Genomic DNA, 21137 nt, shown 5'->3' with positions numbered 1-21137 from the left:
TTTATCTCCTTTTGTTACCAGAAGTGCTTGAAGAAGTTTCAACTGTGGTGGAATATGTCATTCTATCTTCTAAAACCAAAAGAAGTAAAAGGAAAACAACTATATGGAAATAGATATTTCTTTGCCAGCACATCTCAAACTTTATACACATATCTACTTACACAAGAGCTGATAACTGCTCTTAGTAAGTGGTTTTGTGACAAATACATAATACTGCAAAAAGCTACAAGTACTGTGGAAAGTGGCGTACATTACTTTTTTCCAGTATAATTCATGCATGCGAATTTTTCCAGTATAATTTTACTGTGGAAAGTGGTTTGGCATCTGAATTTTATTTTTTGTACATTGTGTGGCAATTGGTTGTTCCATTAAGAAATTAATGCCTTGTTTGTGGTTTCTTTTCTCTGTGTTTGTGGTTATTGTTCTGCGTGCATCATGCCATCATCTCCACTTCAATGGAAAATAAATAGCATGTTTAACCACAATGCAATGGTAAACAGATAATTCTACCTCAACAATTGTATTGAGTTGTATATTTGATCTAATTCTTTGCAGCTAATTGAAAGGGCCAATGAGGCTTCAGAACTGGCTAGGGCGTACATTAGGCGTACCAGAGAAACCATAAGGCCTGGTATGATATTTTGAATACATTGCATGAATATCCTTTTCAATTTAGTGATTCTGATGAACAAAGTTCAAGTACCATGGGAACTGGGTATGATGCATTTCACTCTCAGGCACGCTAGGCAAACCATAAGACCAAGTATGCATAGGTCGTGAAGCTAGGCTTTGGAACCCGTAGTACCTTATGCATATATGTCAGGGTATTAGGATAACGGTGTATTAAGGATTTATTATCTAGGGGCATTATCATCATTTCTCATGGGATGTTATCTTGTACCGGCCAGATTCTTTATAAGGCTATCCTTGTATCATTGTTCAGCTAAGAAATCAAAACCCAAATTTTATCATGCATTTATTTCTTTATCTCAGTTCTTAAAATTCCAGCATTTTATCTTCTTTGACCTGCAATTTATCACTGTTCTACTGAATCTTGTTGAATTCCGAGTTCTTGCCGATCTCTCCTTGTCAGATCCATCGGGATCCTGACAATGTATACATATATTTATAGTCTATTGTCTTAAACTTCAAATATTTCTAAATCTTTCGGGATTCTACTTTATTTTGGGGTCTTACAAATAAGACTGGGCTTTTATAGACCCATGACTTAAGGTGCGTCCACCACTGTCAGTATTCACATTGGATCTGACCAGCTTCCACGTCAATTCCTTCGACCTCCTGGACCTCGAGGCCCCTTTCTCTGAGGACGAAATTTGGCGAGCCGTGAAGAGCCTTCCAACGGGAAAGGCACCTGGCCCCGATGGCTTCACCTCCGAGTTCCTACGCGCTTGCTGGGACATCATCAAGCAGGATATTTGTGACGCCTTCGACAAGCTCTACACCTTGAACGGGCGCGGCTTCCAAAAGCTCAACGAGGCCCTCCTCACGATGCTCCCCAAGAGACCAGATGCCGCCTCCCTCTCGGACTACCGGCCCATAAGTCTCATCCACCTGATTTCCAAGCTTTTCGCCAAAGTACTAGCCTTGCGTCTCGCTCCAAGGCTTAGCTCGATGATCTCCACGAACCAAAGCGCGTTCATTGCTGGACGGTGCATCCACCACAACTTTCTTCTCGTCCAACAAACTACGCGCCTCCTCCATAACCTCAAGACCCCCCGCATGCTACTTAAGCTCGACATCGCCCGAGCCTTCGATTCCGTCTCGTGGCCCTTCCTGCTTCAGGTCCTGCAGCACCTCGACTTCGGCCACCGTTGGCGTGACTGGATCTCAATCCTTCTCTCCACCGCGTCGACACGGGTCATGACCAACGGCCACCCTGGCCCTCCTATCGACCACGCTTGCGGCCTCAGACAGGGAGACCCCATCTCCCCCATGCTGTTCACCATTGTCATTGATGTCTTGAACTCGCTCCTCCTCCAGGCGGTCGACACTGGCCTCCTTCAGCGCCTCACGACACGCCACGTGGCCTCGAGCATTTCACTCTACGCGGATGACGTCGTCATTTTCTGCCACCCCGACAGTCACGACATTGCCACCGTGCACGAGCTCCTTCGGTTGTTTGGGGTGGCCTCGGGGCTCCGCACCAACTTCGACAAATGCTCCGCAACACCAATCCAATGCAGTGATGACCACATTGACACGATCAGGGCTGAGATGCAATGTCCGATCAAGCATTTCCCTATCCAATACCTTGGGCTGCCGTTCTCCATCCGCAAGCCACCAACCTCGAGCCTTCTTCCAGTCGTCCACAAGCTCGAGAAGAAGCTTTCCACTTGGCGCGCTTCCCTTCTCTCGAAAGGTGACAGGCTTGCCTTGGTCCGCCATGTCCTTTGCGTGATCCCAACACACTTCCTCATCGCCATCGCGTTCAACAAGTCGATCCTCAAACGGGTCAATCGGATCATCCGGAGCTTCCTTTCGGCCGGCAACAAGGACGCGACCGGCGGAAAGTGCCTCGTTAACTGGCAAAAAGTTTGCAGACCCATCTCCCTCGGTGGGCTAGGCATCCGCGATCTATACCGCGCCGGAATCGCTCTTCGTACGAGATGGCTTTGGTTGCAACGCACAGATCCCTCCAGACCCTGGAGCCGCCTTCATATCCCGCACGAGGTCGACGTCACCGCCATCTTCAGGGCGTCCACCACCTGGCGCATTGGCAACGGCGCCAGCTGCAAATTCTAGAGCGACCACTGGATCGATGGGAGATCGGTGGCTGAGATCGCCCCCCTCGTGCACTCGCTTGTGCCTCGACGCCAACGAAAATCTCGCACCGTTAGCGAGGCCATGCATCTTAGGTCCTGGGTTCAAGACATCAGGGGAGCACTGGGCCCAGCGGCCCTGCTACAGTACGTTGACCTTTGGCGGCAGATCCGGCATGTCGAGCTCTCGGCCACCCCCGACACCCTTGCTTGGAGATGGATGGCCTCTGGCCTCTACTCGGCCAGCTCCTGCTACCAGGCCCTTTTCTACGGGTCCTGCGGTGACGATCACTGGAAACTCACGTGGAAGCCATGGGCACCTCTTCGCATCAAGTTCTTCATGTGGCTCGCGATGCAAGAGCGCTGCTGGACAATGGACCGCCTACTCCGACACGGCCTCTCTGACGACAACATGTGCGCCCTTTGCGACCAAGAGCCCGAGACCATGCAGCACCTCCTTGCGGGCTGCTCCTTCTCCAGGCAGATTTGGCACGAGATCCTGGCCTGGGCACGAGCTCCTACTAGCCTTCCCGATGGCAACACCCCCTTCCAAGCTTGGTAGGCAACCTCTATAAACCATGCGTCCACCCCCGCTCGCAAAGGCCTTGCCTCCATCATCATCCTCACTGCTTGGGAGATTTGGAAACACCGCAACGGTTGTGTCTTCGACCACGATCGGCCATCCCTCTCCCACCTGACCACAGCCATCAAAGACGAGGCGCGCCTATGGGCCAAGGCCGGCGCCGCAGGGATTAGCAACATCATTCCCGAGAGTTAGACTTTTTGCGTTTTTGGGGATGAGCAGCCCCTTGTTCTGTCTGCTCCACCGCCCGCGATCATGCCTCTAGCGTACATGGCTTGCGTGTGGTTGTAACCTCTTGCTGTAAACTCTTCTTCTATCAATGCAAAGATACGCAACTTGAGTATTCGCGAAAAAAGAAAGCTGTGTTTGTTGTTTGGTGCTCAACCGATGCCCACAGTGTTCTACTTTCACCTGTTTTACCGAATGCAGTGGGCCGGGCAAGACACTTTGATCTTGAGAGCATTCCTGCACCACAGGACCCTGAGAAGTTCAGTTTTTGGGTAAGCCTTGTTCCTGCAGATTCTTAGGTGAAGGATATAATATCTTTGGTGCCATGTACTTATGTCTTTTCTGCAGCTTGTCAACTTGATTAATTTGAGGCCATCGGATAAACTAGAACTATTACGCCTCTGTGATACTCGGGAGGTTAGCTTCAAGGCTAAATTTGCATTGGAACCTTACGGGAGATATCATGTTTTAATGTTGCACTATTTTTTGCCCCTGCAGAGAATATCTCTTAGCCTTAGATTGCTGGGCAATGCAGAACAAGGTTGCCGTCTACAGTAACGGATTTATATTTGGCTCACAACCATTGACTAACAATGTTCATTTGTAATATTCTTTTATCACATATTCTGATGCTTGTGAAATTCTTATGATCTTTATATATGTTCTTATATTCTCTTACCTGCAGAAAAAACTATATAATTCTTGTACTTGTTCTTATTATTGTGAAACCATTCGATGTTTGGCGGAACACTCGTATTCCTGTAGGGGCGTTGGGTCCAGTATGAAATGATGCTTCAAAAGTTCTCAAAAGATTCAGGGATGTAGTGCACAACGCCTGCAGGTCTACAATGCGGCGACCAAGTGCACGCTAGGAAATGGAGAGGTGGCACTGTTTTGGACATATTGGTGGTTGTGGAAAGAGCGAATCCAAGACCTCCTGCCAAACTTATTAGCGGCAGTTAAGAATAGGGCATGGGAGAGAACAGTGAAACAAGCCATTGTTGATGGATGGTGGCAAGACGTGTCGCCTAGCAGGTGCCCTCAAGCACTAAGCGAGTTCTTGCATCTCGTAGACAGAACCTAACACATTCAGCTCCTGTACGGTATTGAAGACAAACAGATGCTTCCCGGCATGATTGGGAGAGAGAGGAGGCCAATGGAGCCATGCAAATCTGCCGGTCGAGAGTGCCGGCGACCAGCAAGTTTGCGTTGCGGGCGGCTAGGGAGAGGTGTTGGATGGCATACAGTACTTCATTGATTACTGAACATCACAGCAAAGATCGTCCCTGATACAATCCGGAACCACACCAAGATAAAAAAGATTAACAGAATGCTCACAACTACGAGCTAGTTTGTGTGCCGCTACATTCATACCACGCCTGACATGTAAGAAAGAACATCGAGTAAACCCAGACGCAAGAGACTTGATGTCCGAGACAACAGTGCCCACTCTTGATCGATCTTGAGTCGTAGACTTGATTTTGTTCACCATGGAGAGGCAGTCAGATGCCAAAACAATTGACAAACAGCCTTCAGATCGACAAACCTCAAGAGCACGTCGGATGGCAAGCGCCTCAGCCAACTCCGGTTCAGAAAGCCTTGAAGCTGCTCATTGCCCGCAAACATGCACTTCCCAAGATGATTCCTAGCCACAAAGCCCATGCCCATCCGTCGGATAGAAGGAAACAGCGCCGCATCAACATTCACAGCCACCACACCAGTAGGTGGCGGAGTCCAAATAAGAGTTGAAGAAGAAGACTCACGCCTGGGACTAGGTTTAGGCTTAGAACAATGCTGCAACACCATACGGACATAGGCACGAACTTTTAAAGCAGTTCTAACAGGATGCACATCGGTACCATTATTACGTACCTCATTTCTAGCTTCCCAGATATGCCATAGAGTGATAGCCACAACAGTAGCTTGGAGCTTCGAAGCATGAGCCAGGAAATCGAACATCCATTGACGGCCATTAACCATGTCCTTTCTACACAGCCTAACACTGAACTCCTCTTTAACCCCTTTCCAAACGGAACGGGCGAAGGGACATAGCAGGAGGAGATGCTCCACACGCTCCGTCCGGTTGCAGAAAAAACAGCCATCATCAGCTGGAATGTGACGCCTCACCAGCTGGAAACCTGTAGGCAAACAATTATGCATGAAACGCCACAAAACGATCTTCATTTTGTTTGGACAATTGACTGACCAAAGGGCCTTCCACTCCTTTTCTTGCACCTGAATATTGGAGGCCAGACCCTTGCCCTTTTCACTTGTAGAGGAGAAGAAGTTCACACTACGAGTAAGATTATAGCCAGACTTGACCGAGTAGGTGCCAAGCTTGTCATGAGGCCACGACAGGAAGTCATCTCCCCCAAACCGACTTATGGGAACTTGCAGAATTTGTTCCGCAATAGGATCAGCAAAGAAGCTTCGCACAAGGTTTTCGTCCCAGGTCACCAATGACTCGGCCAACAAGAACTGAACTGAAGTTTCAGCCGGAATAGGGAGAATCGAGTTGAAAGTTCCAGGAGGGAAACCTGGAATCCAGTTGTCTTCCATAACTTTGATCCGGGTGCCATTTCCTACACCCCACCGAGCTCCCTTCTGAATCAGCTGACGCCCAAAAAGCAAACTTCGCGAGGTGAAGGAAGATGATCTTGGCTTGGTGGCGGTCCAAAAATCCCCATCAGGGAAGTAGCGTCCCTTTAAGACCCTCGCACACAAAGAGTCGGGTTAGGTCAGGAGACGCCAACACTGACGCGCAAGCATCGCCTGATTGAAAAGTACCAAGTCGCGGAAGCCCATTCCGCCGAGGAACTTTGGGGTAGAAAGCCACGCCCAAGAACGCCAATGCATTTTTTGACGGCCGTCTTCGACACCCCACCAGTGGTTGGCGATGTAGGTCTTCATTTGCTCACAAATGGAGACAGGCAATTGGAAGCAACTCATCACATAGTTAGGGATGGCCTGTGCCACAGATTTCAGAAGAATTTCCTTTCCAGCCCGCGACATCGGCCTATCATTGCAGCCATTAATCCTCTTCCAAACCTGGCCTGGTAAGAAAACGAAGGAGTTGGTGGCTGCATGACCAATCTCAGTGGGCGTACCGAGATAAGAGTCGTGGAGAATTTCATTGTCTACCCCAAGGCACCCCTTTACAGTTCCCTTGACACCATCAGGGCAGTGCTTCCCAAAGAAGATCGAAGACTTTAGCAAGTTGATCCTCTGCCCAGAGGCCTCACAATATTGATGGAGAGCAGAATTCAGAGCCTCAACACTTCTGTTATCACTGCGTGCGAAGAAGATGCTGTCATTTGCAAAAAGCAAGTGAGATATAGGAGGGCCTTGTATACCATTTCGAATCCCTTGTAGCTCGCCAAGGCTCTCCCTCGTTTGCAGTAATCCAGACAAACCTTCCGTACACAGCAAGAACAGGTATTGGCTTATGGGATCTCCTTGGCGGAGCCCCCTGGACGGCACCACGGCAGAAGTGATTTCACCATTCACCTTCACTGCATATCTTGCCGAGGTAACGCAGCGCATCACAGTTTGTATCCAAGCAAGAGCAAAACCCAACTTCTGAAGACACCCATGGAGGTATGCCCATTCGATGCGGTCATACGCCTTCATCATATCCACTTTGAGAGCAAAGAAAGGCCTCTTGGAATGTTGTTTCCGAACAGTGTGCAAGCATTCATAGGCAACAAGCACGCTGTCCGTGATCAAGCGGCCCGGCACGAAAGCACTCTGAAACTCCGAGACAATATCATTCAGAAAAACCTTCAGTCTATTAGCGAGAACTTTAGATGCAAGTTTGTACAAGACATTGCACAGGCTAATGGGGCGAAATTTAGAGAGGTGTTGGGCATTTTGAACCTTTGGGATTAAGACAATGATTGAGTCGCAAAGCCCTTCGGGTAAAGCCTCGCCACTCAGGAAAGAGCGAATTGCATCGCAAATATCATGCTGGATCAGATCCCAGTGAGTTTGATAGAACATGGCCGGCAATCCATCTGGCCCAGGAGCCTTCGTAGGTCCCATTTGGAAGAGAGCTACCCTGATCTCCTCATTACTATATGGTTTGCACAGCTCAGCATTCATGTTGTCATCCACCTTCCTCGGGATAGCATCCAACACCCTATCCATAGAGGTGCAGTCCTCCAGCAGAGAAGAGATCCTCGTAAAAATCATGTACCATCTCTTTCAACCCGTCCTGAGAAACACACTTGGAGCCGTCCTCCCGCACAAGAGCCTTGATACGGTTGGTGCGCCGTCGTGCAGAGGCCCGGGCGTGGAAGAACTCCGTATTGCGGTCTCCCGCACAGAGCCAATCGATCCGAGACCGTTGTCGTGCCATGATTTCCTCACGCTCAAACAATTCACATAGCTGGCATTCTAGCTCGCGTTCCTCCTTCAGCCCAGCAGCATTTACGGGTGACATGCGCAGAGACTTGAGTCTCCTTTCGGTTCTCTGGATCTCACGTCAGACGGAACCAAAGGCCTCCTTGCTCCATTCCTTCAGAGCACCCGACACATGGTTCAAAACTGACCATGTTTCATGCAGCGAGCGAGTTCCAGTGGCATGGGCTTTCCAAGCATTCTCCACTACCCCAATGTAGCCCTCGGCACGACGCCACATAGCTTTGTAGCGAAAATTGTGTTGTACAGGGGGCCGATCACCCATCATTTGCTGGGAGTCGAGGGAGATGGCCACCGCATAATGGTCAGAAGTGGTAGTAATTATGTTTTCCACATGATAGAACTCGAACATGGCGATAAAGTCACCGTTAGCCACAGCGCGGTCAAGTCTGACCCGCACATTGCATTGTGCGTCCTGCCGATTAGTCCAGGTGAACTTTGGACCAGAAAAACCAAGGTCCACCAGCCCGCAGTCATCAAGACAATTTCGGAAAAGCTCCATCTGGGCATCCGATCGGTCACGAGCCCCAAAGTGCTCATCATGGCAGAGAGCCTCGTTGAAATTGCCACAGCAAATCCATGGGCCCCACGACTGGGACAACCTTCTTATCAAGCTCCAAAATTCATGACGAAGCTCACGCTTTGGTTCCCCATAAACAAAGGTCACTCGCCAGGGAGCCAGATCATCCGATGACACTGTCACATCAATGCAGTGCGAGTTAAAACCCTTCAGCAAAACTGAATGTGGCGAGGACCAGAAAAGGGCCAAGCCTCCACTAAGGCCTTCGGAGCTAACAGCGAAAGAACCGGAGTAGCCCAGAGACCACATAAAGTTCTTTGCTTTACGATCCACCATCTTGGTCTCCGACAAGAAGAGGATCGAGGGTCGATAAGTCTTCACTAACCAGCGAAGCTCGCCCACTGTCGCGTCCGACCCCAAGCCGCGACAGTTCCAGCATAGGATACTCATTATGTCTGGCGGGGCTGCTCCGCAGCCGCCGCCGGATCCGCCGATCGAGAGAGTGTTGTTCTCAGTTTCTTGTTGGGGTCATTTCCTTGGTACTCCTCAGTATCAAGATTCCCATCGCTTGCATTGGCCGAGACCACCAGAGCAAGGGCATTCCCTGCATTAGGAAGTTGCTCATCTACCGTAGAAGTAGTAGCCTGGTCCTTTGCCTTTTTTCTTTTCTGCCCACTCATCCCATTCTTGGATTTCTGAGCAGGAAACCGTTCTTTTCCAGTGCCAGCAGAACGACCTCTTCCGCGTCTGCGATTGGAGCGTCCCTGCCCTGGCTGGTCATCCGACCACCTTTGATGGGGGAGGAAACCTCCCCATCCACATCTCCAGCAGCAGCCATGCCGAAGTTCGGCGCCCTACTTCCAGCAGCAGATGACCGGGAGCCCCCAGAAGGAACCTTGTGACTAGGGGGTTGGGAATCATAGTCAGCAGACGACGAGGCATTGCCTGACTTTGTGCCGTTTGACCTTCGTAGCTGGTCAACGATAGCGCATAGTTTCTTCGCCGCATAGGGCAAATCGTCATTAGCATCGCGTTCCGCCGGGGTAGGGCACAAGATTGAGGAGTGTCCGAGAAGCCCACAGGAAAAGCAATAGAGAGGGAGGCGCTCATACATCACGGAATAAGTTTCAGTGGTCTTGAGCTTAGCTGAGGTCACCGTCACATAGCGCACCAAAGGTTCCTGCACCGCAATTTCTGCTCTGACACGCATAAAGGCTCCCCAGCAGCGCCCTCCTGAGTCAGCTTCCACCCGGAGAATTGTTCCGATTGGCTTGGCAACCTCCGTGCCCAACTTTGAGTTCATCAGCCTTGGTGGGAATGCCATAATCCTGGCCCATATGGTCAGCCGGTCAAAATTAACCTGCATCGGCTGGATGTCCGCATTGTAATTCCTGAGCAGGACGGCGTGCTTGCCGACCACCCATGGTGAGTTTTCCATCACACGCACACGGTCCTCTCTTGTACCAAATTCTGCAACGAACAGATTGTCCCCCGCAGGGTGGAATAGCAGTCCTTTCGGATTGCCCCAAGCTGGCTTCATCGCGGACGAGATCGTCTGAATATGAAGAACGCCAGGGGAAAGTACCTTCCCCACCAACGCACAATCGGGGTCGACCAGATCGGCGTCGTCTTCATCGTCCAGCAACACCGGTTGCGCCTCGACTGCAGTCAGCCGCAAGCGTTCCAACAGGTCTTCTACAGGTGCAGCGGAGCCGGAGCCACCCGTCTCCCGCACTGGATCGGAGGCCGCCGCCGCCTTACCCGAGCTGGGAAGCAGCGACCCTGACGGGGCGCCGCCGCTGCACGGGGTCAAACGGGTGGCCGCCTTACCGCTCATCCCCTTCTCCCCTGTAGTCTCCGCCATGAGCACGCCGATAGATCCTAGTCAACAATAGCCAAGGGTGGGCAGCAATGCAAGGATTGCCCCGTAATCACCCCGAACCACGGCCAACTAGAAATCCAGCCGGCGGCGCCAACCAGCGAGAGAAAGAACAGGGAAAGGTGGGGGAGCAAAGAGAGAGATTGCAGGCTATGTGCAATCCCAGACGGAGATCACCTCCCAGAGGCCGCTAATCGCCGGCGCGCAACGCCTCTAGGGGAGCCATCAGATCCATCCGCCGACCAAGCACGAACGCCGGCGGGGATCGGAGATTCGCCCCCGAAATCGCCTCACGGTACTGTAGCGAGGGGAAGAGATAAGGTTCAGACAGGCTTGTGCGACGACAGCTACCGCATCCTTCGGCTTGTCCATTCGGTGATCAAGCATCGGAAACAATCAACCACATCCTGCTTTGTCACGTCTTTGCTAGGCAAGTGTGGCTCACCATCCTCGACCACGGGGACAAACCAGCATGGCTACCAAAGTGTGGATGCCAGTATGATGGAATGGTTGACCTCCATAGATCCACAACCAAAGCTCAGGAAGGAGACATGAACCTTGATTTGCGCTGGTTGCGTGGATGTTGTGGAAGCACATGAATGATGTTGTGTTTAATGGAGCGACTCCTTCCACGAGTGAACTTCTCAAGAAGATCGATTTAGAAGATCAAGACTGGAGGATGACAGGACTGTTGCGCGAGGCGGGATCGCTTCCGATTAGAGTAGATGAGTGGGCTATTAGTGAGTTATTCGTATGTCAAACATTGGCTAAGCTAGGCGTGGCTAAGTTGTAAAACTATCTGCTTTCTATCTATGATCTCGAACCTTTGACGTATCCTTGAAAAAGTGCACAACGCCTAATTTGTCCATCTTCTCAAGACAAAAAAGACAAGCAGCTAGTCATGAATAGAGCACCCACTTGCCATCTGTGAAAATTATCACTGGACATTTTAGGTCCTTATTGGGAGCCATGTAATTTGATGCTTAATCCGTTCACAAACACACTGCAGGAATGCCTAGCATTTGCGAGCGCAAAAAGTCCAGCAGTGGTGGGTTAGGCTCCTAGGGGCGTTCGCCATTGACCTTCCACCACTACTATAATGGCATTACTATAATGGCATCAGTGATGTGCACGCGTCCGCCATTGGTAGAGTCTTTGCAGTGGCGGGCGAGCTATGTTTCCCGCCGCTGCTTATATTGTTAGTTGTGGCGGGCATTCTAGGGCACCTGCCGCAACTGCCAATTGCCAACAAACAACAGCCAATACACATTACAACATACAAATAACATAAGTGATCATACACCTTACATTTAACATAACAATAATCTAAACTTCATACAAATAGATGTACGCATTAGAGTACAACAACTCACATCGCATCATTAGTACACATACATATAAGAACTCATGACAACAACAACACCATAATGACAATGAACTGGATAAAGATAATTAAATTCTTTACTCGTCTACTTGTCCACACGATCTTGCATACTTCATAGTTGATTTTCTCTTTGTGGACGTAGTTGGCATAATGATCATCAACTTCTTTTTTAGTCTTATATCCTTTATAGCAGTTGTTCTTGTAACCGTCCACTTGTTCCTTACATATCTCCCATGAATCATATACTCTTGGATTCCTCCCGGTGTACACCACATACCAGTTCCACTTCATCTACGAAGATAAATAAACAAGTTAACAAGTCAGTTTCATACTTATCCAATCACATAGAGCAAAGTCAAGTCACAATCTTCATAGCATCATAGACGATACAAATGACCAAGTTGCAGTTCACTAGTAGTTCGGAAGCAAAAGTTTAGCTCCATCATAACAACTTAGAATTAAGTTCACATGCATCAATCATATAGACACATGAAGGCAGTGCACTAGTTGTTCAGAAGTAAAACTTCAGCTCCATCATGAGCTATCCTCGCCTTCCATTATCTTCGTGATGTCGGTTTGAGTGGTCCTCACACCTTCGACGGCTACTCGCGCACTCTCGGCGGCTGCTTGTGCACTCTCAACGGCCGCTCTAGCGCTCTCAATGGCTGCTCTAGCGCTCTTGGAATATGCTTGAGCGCTCTTGATGGCCGCTCGAGCACTCTCGACATAGGCGAGCACGATCTCCGTGTACTGAGCCACCCTCGTGACGATGTCTACGGCGGTAGAAATTTCATCTATGGGTGTAGGAGTCCTAACGAGGCGTCTCGGCTTCTTCATCTAAATCGCATTAAACAAGTTGACATTTAGATAAAACATTTACATGTCTTCATAAGTAGCTCATCCATAATCATGGGACTCTACCGTGCCGTGTTACGCTGGCGAATAGACACATTAAAACTTCGCCCGTTTGCCCAACATGTCCAAATGGGCCAGAGGATACTAAACATGTGTTGTTTCTGTGCCAAAAGGCTAAAGAAGTGTGGAAAATTTTGGGGCTATATAAAGTGATTAAAAAAAATTGTGTTGCGGACCGAGCGGGAGAGGCAGTACTGGAAGCATTACTCCTTATGCCTGATGATCAATTACCTACTCTGGTTTCCCAAAATGCACGGGAGCTGATTGCTATAACCGTGTGGTATTTATGGTAGAATAGAAGGAAGCTAGTTCATGAGGGAAAATCGCAAGAGGCTTTCCAAACATCGATTGGGATTCGGGCTATAACAGCAAATTATGTAAATGCCTACTCACCGAAGGCAAAGAGGAAGGATGAAGGATGGACGAAGCCCCCCAGAGGTTTTGTTAAATTGAATGTGGATGCCTCTTTTGACCAGGATCAGCTAAGGGGCACGACAGGTGATGTTATCAGGGATGATAAAGGAACTTTCATTGTAGGTGGAAACTGCAAGATTGAGTGGTGTGCGGATGCTGTGACATCGGAGGCGTTAGCACTTAGGTTTGGATTATTGCTGGCTCAAAAGGCGGGGTGTAATCGTCTCATAATCAATCTGACAACTTAGAAGTCATTGACACAATGAAGAATGGAGGTCATTCTGCTGGAGCGGTGGCTGCAATTTTTGAGGATTGCTTTCTTATGGCTTGTGATTTTCCTCTTACTAGTTTTGAGCATTGTAATAGAGAAGCGAATAAAGTTGCCCATGAGCTTGCTAGAATGGCAAAATGTTCCATGGCTAGGGATTGGTTTGAGGAGCCCATGGAAAATATTGTATCTTTTCTTATAGACTATGTAGCCATTATCTCTAATTAATAAAGTTGATGTTTGTTTTTCAAAAAAAAGTAGCTCATCCATAAAAAAGTAATACGGAAAAAATGACATGACCTTTGATAGAAATTGGACATATTAAGTACTCGAAATTAAGCAACTTAAACTTAAACCACGCTTCGCAAAAACATTGGCACTCACTATGAATACCTGCATCATGAAAATAATATTGTACTATATGTTCATCCATATGTAATACATTTTGTCTAGCACACACATTTAAATTTAAGAAATCTACTTATTGGAGATTCAATGGTACATCATACATCAAATTTTAACTATACTAATAAAATGTTGTACTATATGTTCATCCATATGTAGTACATTTTGTCTAGCACTTGCGTTCAAATTTAAGACATCTACTTACGAAGATTCAATGTTACATCATACAACAGATTTTAATTACACTAATAAAATGTTGCAGATCTACAAATACAATAATGGGAACAACTAAAATCACCATTAACAGAGAGAAGGGAGGTGTGCTTACCTGGCCGAAGTCGGATGGCAGGCTGGACGAGGCCGAGGTCGATGGCGGAGGCGTCGGTGGACGGCGAGTTCGATGAAGACGAAGACGATGTTGGATGCGGAGGAAGGCGCGGGCGACGGTCACAAGGAAGTAGTTCGAGGTAGCGTTGCTCGGCGATGCCGACGAACTTGGAGGCGGGGACGGACGGCGTGGGCAACAAAGAAGATTAAGTCCTTGACGCCGTTCAAGGCGGTGGACCGCGACCTCGCTGGGTGGCGCCGAACGACGCCATGACGCCGGCGAGGGCAAGACAGCGTAGAGAAAGAGATGTTTGCGTTTCGAATGACTAACTGGCTGCGGGTGGGGGGATGCGGTGGATAAGGTCATGTATAGTAGTGACGGGCGCCGAGCAATGCCCGCCACCACTATATATGTGTAGTAGGCGGCAACGTGACCAAATGTAGCTGTGACGGTGACTGCCAAAGCCTGCCACTACGCACTAAAAAAATTGAAACAGTTTGGCGCGTGGGTACCGAAATATAGTTATGGCGGGCGCTTAGTCGAACCCGCCACAACTATGCAATGGACCGATGGCGGGCATGTACTACGCCCGCCACAGCTGTTTGTCAGCTATGAAGGAATTAGAAATCGTATAGCTGTGGCGGGTTCTCGATCGAGCTCGCCACTGTTACTTGTATAGCACTGGCGAGCATTTTTTATCACCTGCCATTGCTAGTTTTAAAATAACTGTGATGGGTGCCACGCCTCGCCGCCACTCAGTTGGGTTCACCTATAAGCCCTTTCCTAGTAGTGACACAAGGTGTTTTGGATATTTCAATATGGACGACATACGGATTGAAATGAGTGAACAAACCACTAAAACGTGTCTATATACATTCAATTTAGAAAAAAATTACTAGAACATCTTATATTTGTGAATGGATGGAGTATGATCATAAATAATTATCAGAACATCTTATACTGAAGGGCTTAATATCTGCAGCAAAGTATTTAGTAGCAAAGTAGTATGGAAGTAGCGATAACGATGGCAAAAGTAATAGTAGCAGTTTTGTAGTGATTGTAACAACAGTAGCAACGAAACTAACTTAGCAAAGATCAATATGTGAAAAGCTCGTAGGCAATGGATCGGCAATGATAACTGTGTCGGATGATATTCATCATGTAACAGTCATAACCTAGGGTGACATTGAACTAGCTCCAATTTATCAATATAATGTAGGCATGTATTACATATATAGTCATACATGCTTATGGAAAAGAACTTGCGTGACATCTTTTGTCCTACCCTCCCGTGGCAGCGGGGTCCTAATGGAAACTAAGGGATATTAAGGCCTCCTTTTAATAGAGAACCGGACCAAAGCATTAGCACGTAGTGAATGCATGAACTCCTCAAACTATGGTAATCACCGGAAAGAATCCAATTATTATCACCTTGGGGTATGCGGATCATAACTCATAATAGGTGTCTACAACTTGCAAGATAAGATCAAGAACTCACATATATTCATGAAAACATAATAGGTTTAGATATGAAATCATGGCACTCGGGCCCTAGTGACAAGCATTAAGCATAGCAAAGTCATAACAACATCAATCTCAGAACATAGTGGATACTAGGGATCAAACCCTAACAAAACTAACTCGATTACATGATAAATGTCGGGACCCCGATTCCAAGTCACACCGATCTAGCCTGTAACACCTCATATCACTTTGCGGCCTCACGCACGGTACTCCCACGGGTGTCGCCTTACCATGGCCCGGGACCGTTTGCGTCTTTTGGCTCACGTATATGATAGTGTCGCTAGCATCCATATGACCGAGAACCCGGGCCGACATGGCTAGTCGTGAACCCAAAGTGGCACTAACGTATGGGGACAGGCATACATGAATCAACATCGAACATGTCGGTCAGCAGCGTGCGAATCCGGGCTGTAGCACTGGGCTAACAGGACTCCGGGAACCGGGCTGTAGCAGGCTAGGCAGGACTCCGGATGTCACCGCGTGACATTTCCCCGAAGGGACAGACACAGGAACGAATGAAACACATGCCGGCCAGTCAAGTGTCCAGAGCAGTAGTGCTGGGCTAGCAGGACTCCGGTGAACCGGGCTGTAGCGGACTACTATGGCTCAAGGAGGCACTAGACTACATTTCCCCATAAGAGAGGCTGCTAAGGATAGACAACTAGATTGTCGGATCCCACACATACCAAGCATTTCAATCATACACACAATATGCTCGATATGTGCAAATACAACATGGCATCACAACAAGACTCTACGACTCAGAGTATTTATTCATTAGGCTCCGAAGAGCCAGATATTACAAACATGGGTCTCATGACCCAACATTCAGAGCATACAAGTCAAAGCACATGCGGAAGCTTACATGTCTGAGTACAGACATCTACAAATGAAAAAGGCTGAGAAGCCTGACTATCTACCAGATCCTGCCGAGGGCACAAGATCGTAGCTGAGGTATCAAGCTAAACGTCGAAGTCCACACGGAACTACTAGCGAGACTGACGTCTCTCTGCAAAACATAAAATAAGCAAACGTGAGTACAAATGTACCCAGCAAGACTTACATCAGAACTAACGACATATGCATCGGTATCAACAAAGGGGGTGGTGGAGTTTAACTGCAGCAAGCCAGCTTTGACTCGGTGGCTATCCTGAACTACGACTGCAAGTAACTCTTTTGAGGTGGCGCACACGAGTCCACATATTCACCATATCAATACACCACTATGGATTCGCTCCCGTCTCCCTACGAGAACGCCATCCATAGCACTCACGCTTATCTTGCGCATTTTAGAGTATCCACTTTCACTTGTCTATGAACTGTACAGGCAACCCAGAAGTACTTTACCGCGGACACGGCTATTCGAATAGATCATATTAACCCTGCAGGGGTGTACTTCGTCACACACGCTCTCGCCACTTACCACCATGTACACGTCGTGTACCTCGGCAACCTTCAAGCGGAAGCCTGGCGAGGGAGTCGGCCACGACCTGACTAACCACACAAGTCTCTCGTCCAGGTTTATCGCCTATTCGGGTTCCATCCGCAAGGAGATCCGGCCGGGGTGTCGCTCACGGCCCCAAACGATGTGTGCAGGGTTCCCGAGCCCACCATCCGGGTGCCACTCGGTACACCAGGCCACGTGTGCCTAGTCTGTCCCAAGCCCACCTGTACCAGGTGCCACTTGGTAGACTACTAACACTACCTACAAACACCAGAAACTAGTTGCAACTCTTGGACAGAGATCAGGTTGATTAATAAGTCGAGAGGGGCACTTAAGCATTCCAATGCGTGGTAGTAACTGTTCATGGATCACAAACACAGAACTCAGTTCCTGAGGACGGCTGCAATGAGACAACCCACCATGTACTCCTACATGGCCTCTCACCGCTACCTTTACCAAATCGTGTTCACACACTTAGCTCTCAACAGTAGGACATGTTCACCACATTTCAATTCATTCCGATGAATCAGACCTGACACAACTCTAAGCAATAGCAGGCATGACAAACAAGCATGAATGAGTAGGCACATCAGGGCTCAAACAACTCCTACTCATGCTAGTGGGTTTCATCTATTTACTGTGGCAATGACAGGTCATGCAGAGGATAAGGGGTTCAACTACCGCAGCAAGTAACAGATGAATCGTTGTTGTCCTAATGCAGTAAAAGAGAGCAGGAGCGAGAGAGTGGGATTGTATCGGAATGAACAAGGGGGTTTTGCTTGCCTGGCACTTCTGAAGATAGCATTGAGTCTTCATTAGTGTCAACGATCACAACGCCGGAACATCGTCTACCGAGAGGGGACTAATACCGGCAACAGAGAAGAAATACAATCAATGCAATGCACAATATGATGCATGATCATGACATGTCAATATGCTGTGTTTTAAGCTAATGCAACTAGCAACATGTTAAATGGAGTTGGTTTGAACCCTAGGTTCAAATTCAAACTCCATATGTGAGGGTTTAAATGCCATTTATATGACTTGGCCTAAACAGCAGCCATAAGTTGTTCTAACATGCATGAAAACAGTACAGATGGATAGATTGGATTTTTCTGATCATTTTTCATATATAATTTGTTTCATTTGGAGTTATGGTTGAATTTCTATGAATTTTTGAAGTTTGTAGTATTTTCTGGAATTTCCTGTATAAGAATAATTCCAGTAATTAAATTACTGCGTCAGCACTACGTCAGGGTGACGTCAGCATTGACCAAAGTCAAATCTGACTGGTGGGACCTATCTGTCAGTGTAACAGTGCTAATTATGTGGCTTATTAAATCCTAACTAAAAATAATTAGCTCGGCGGGGCCCACCGTCAGTGACTCTAGGGGGGTTAGTTAGGCGCTAATGACGGTGCCACGTCATCGGTCGCCGGAGCCTTGCCGGCGGCGACCAAAACGACGGCGGCTCGGCTCGGATTTGAGCTACGGGTGGTGGTTTGGTGAGCTAAGGGCACCGGGGAGTAGCTCTTGCTCGTCCGCATCCAAAGGACCGGACGGGAGGCAGCGGGGTGGCCGGGAGCAGCGCCGGCGGCGAGCAAGGCGGCGGCCGGAGTTCGGCGTCGGTGAGGACGACGCTGCGGTGCACGGGAGAAGGAGCTGGTGCGTGCGTTCGGCTCCTGAGAGCATGGTTAGCAGGCGGGTGCTACTGGGGCGAGCGGAGGAGCTCGGGAGCGCGGGGCTCGCTGGCCATGGCGATGGCCGGAGCTCGGTTTCGCGGGGGCGGCGGCTAACGGGCGAGAACGGAGGGGGTGAGAAAGGGGGAGGAGCAGGAGCTCACAGCGATGCGGTAGAGAGGGTCAGCGGCCTCGGGGACGGACGGAAACCGACGAATCGACAGAGACGATCTCCGGGCGCCAGCGGTGAAGACGAGGACGTTGGCGACGAAGCAAAGTCCTCCGGCTCGTTTCCTTCGGCTTGGGGATGTGGTGCTCGATTGCGGAGCTGCTGGGCACGATCACGGGACAAGGGGTGGCCGGTGGTCATGGCTACGGCGAGCGGCGCTCTCAGGTGCGTTCGGGGACGAGAGGAAGGGAGAGCAGAGGAGGAGGAGGGGTCCAGAGAGCGAGGGAGAAGTGAGAGGGGGTCGGGGAGGTGCCGTGGCACTCGTGGAGGCGTCCAGAAGCGGCGGAAGCAGGAGGTGGCCTCGCGCGCGGCGACCACACGCCCGGCGTCCCTCTGGCGTCCTTCTGGCGCGAGGTGGGAGACGGTGGCGGCTCTGGTGGGCTGGGCCAGCTCCTGGGCCGTGGTGGGGCGCCAGGTAAGTCCAGGTGAGGGGCCCAGTGGCCTTCTCTCTCTCTCTCTTACTTAATTGTTTCTGTTTTCTATTTTATTTCTCTGTTTTGAATTAGTAAAAATACTAATTCATTTTGTAAGATCCTGAAAATAATTGTGGGCACTTTTGAAACTATTTCCAACAGCCCTCAAATGCTTTCAAGATTATTTGGACATTTAAAATATTTTATAGAATTTAAATGTCCAAATTCAAATACTTATGATTTAATTCAAAAATCCAGAATGTCCTAGAAAAGTGTGCACCATTTTTGCCAGGGGTTTTAGCCCAATCCAGAAATGATGAACATTTTGTGAAGGGCATTTTGGGTTCATTGAAACCAATTTTAGTAAACCCTAGTTGGTTTCAGGGGGGGTGCTGGGGGTTCTGTCATCCCCATTTCAAGTTTCTGCAAAATTCAAACATGATGCACACATGAAGCTAGCCTAGTGCAATACGAGAAGCTAGGGATGTGACAACTCGCCCCCACTAAACAAGAATCTCGTCCCGAGATTCAAGTCATGAGGTAAGAAGACAGAGGGACACAAGCTAACACAATCTTCACTTTCCCTTCTCGAAGATGTTGATTCGTTGCATCATCTTGATCTTGACATCTTGCTTGAGAACTCCACTCAACACGACCACGAGAAGAAATGGAAACTCTAGAAGAATCGATCTTCTCGAGGATCGAGCAACTGACGATCAACTCACGGAATGAGGCATAGAACACCTCTCGAGCTGAGAGGCAAAACATGCAATAGGAGGGACGGAAGAAACAATTTGACGAGGGTTTCAAAGTAGGGAGGAAAATTTCCATGATTCCATAACGAGACATATTAGGGAAGATGACTCGCAGAATATCCCCTTAAGTGGCAAAAAGAATTACTTTTGATTCAAAGATCATTGAAACTCTTTATACCAGCCCAAGGCAGAACACAACAATCGTTTGGCGGAGTACGAAGGATGGCACAATGGCGGTGCAAGCTGGGAACAGAATGCAAATGATGGGAATGATTCTAGTAACTGGGGAGAAACCCAACAGTAGAGAGTGATTCCACTATTGGAAAGGTTATAACATAACCGAGGAAATTGGGGCCAATCCCAGTTAGTGCCGACGATGACACCTAATGCTTGCGCGTGCTCTCAAGAACTTGAGCATTTCCATATTCATCAAGTTTTACCAATATCCGTGCCGAGGATCCTGGCATCATATCTTACTACCATGATGAATAGTGATGGACAATGCGGGTACAAAGGAAGATAACACCTTCTCAGACTTCCCCTTAGCGAGGCTAAGGAAACAGAATCTGGATGATCGACCAAGAGACATTTAGCACTCCGCTTCTAATGTTCTCCTTGATGTGCTAGTGCAACCCATTTATTAAAATGGTTTGGTACGTAGAACATCAAGTAAAAGGTCGGACTTCGGGAGCACAAGAGTCCATAAGGAATATCTACGGAAGTAGAATCTTATGAAATCCTCATGGAGAAGTGGCCAACTTCCTCAATCAAGATACTATAATAATAGGTCTTCCGGTTGGGTGTGTTGGCCACGACATCCACTCTACCGGTTACCGAGAGACCAATATTATAGCTATTGGGAGATGTTCCAACCATCATATCTGCCTGAGATTCAGATCTGGTTGGTAACAGGATATTTCAGACAGCATGTCCGGAAAAGGAAAGTTTGCAACACAAACCGACGAGATGGC

At 48.6% G+C, this 21137-nt stretch overlaps 1 protein-coding gene across 1 annotated transcript in view; it reads left to right on the top strand.

The window, feature by feature from the left end:
- Positions 1-4308, top strand: part of LOC123097288 (LON peptidase N-terminal domain and RING finger protein 1) — a 42422-nt gene extending 38114 nt beyond the window's left edge. Inside the window, exons 15-18 of the mRNA XM_044518989.1 lie at positions 556-631; positions 3793-3863; positions 3940-4008; positions 4090-4308. Coding sequence (XP_044374924.1) covers positions 556-631; positions 3793-3863; positions 3940-4008; positions 4090-4149 — 276 coding nt within the window. The 3' untranslated portion in view covers positions 4150-4308. The remainder of the gene's footprint in view (positions 1-555; positions 632-3792; positions 3864-3939; positions 4009-4089) is intronic.
- Positions 4309-21137: the final 16829 nt, after the last annotated feature.

The sequence above is a fragment of the Triticum aestivum genome, chromosome 4D (assembly GCF_018294505.1).
Source record: "Triticum aestivum cultivar Chinese Spring chromosome 4D, IWGSC CS RefSeq v2.1, whole genome shotgun sequence".
In the NCBI taxonomy this organism is placed as follows: Eukaryota; Viridiplantae; Streptophyta; class Magnoliopsida; order Poales; family Poaceae; genus Triticum; species Triticum aestivum.
Note: the sequence above shows the minus strand (reverse complement) of the source record. Positions and strands in the feature narration are given on the sequence as shown.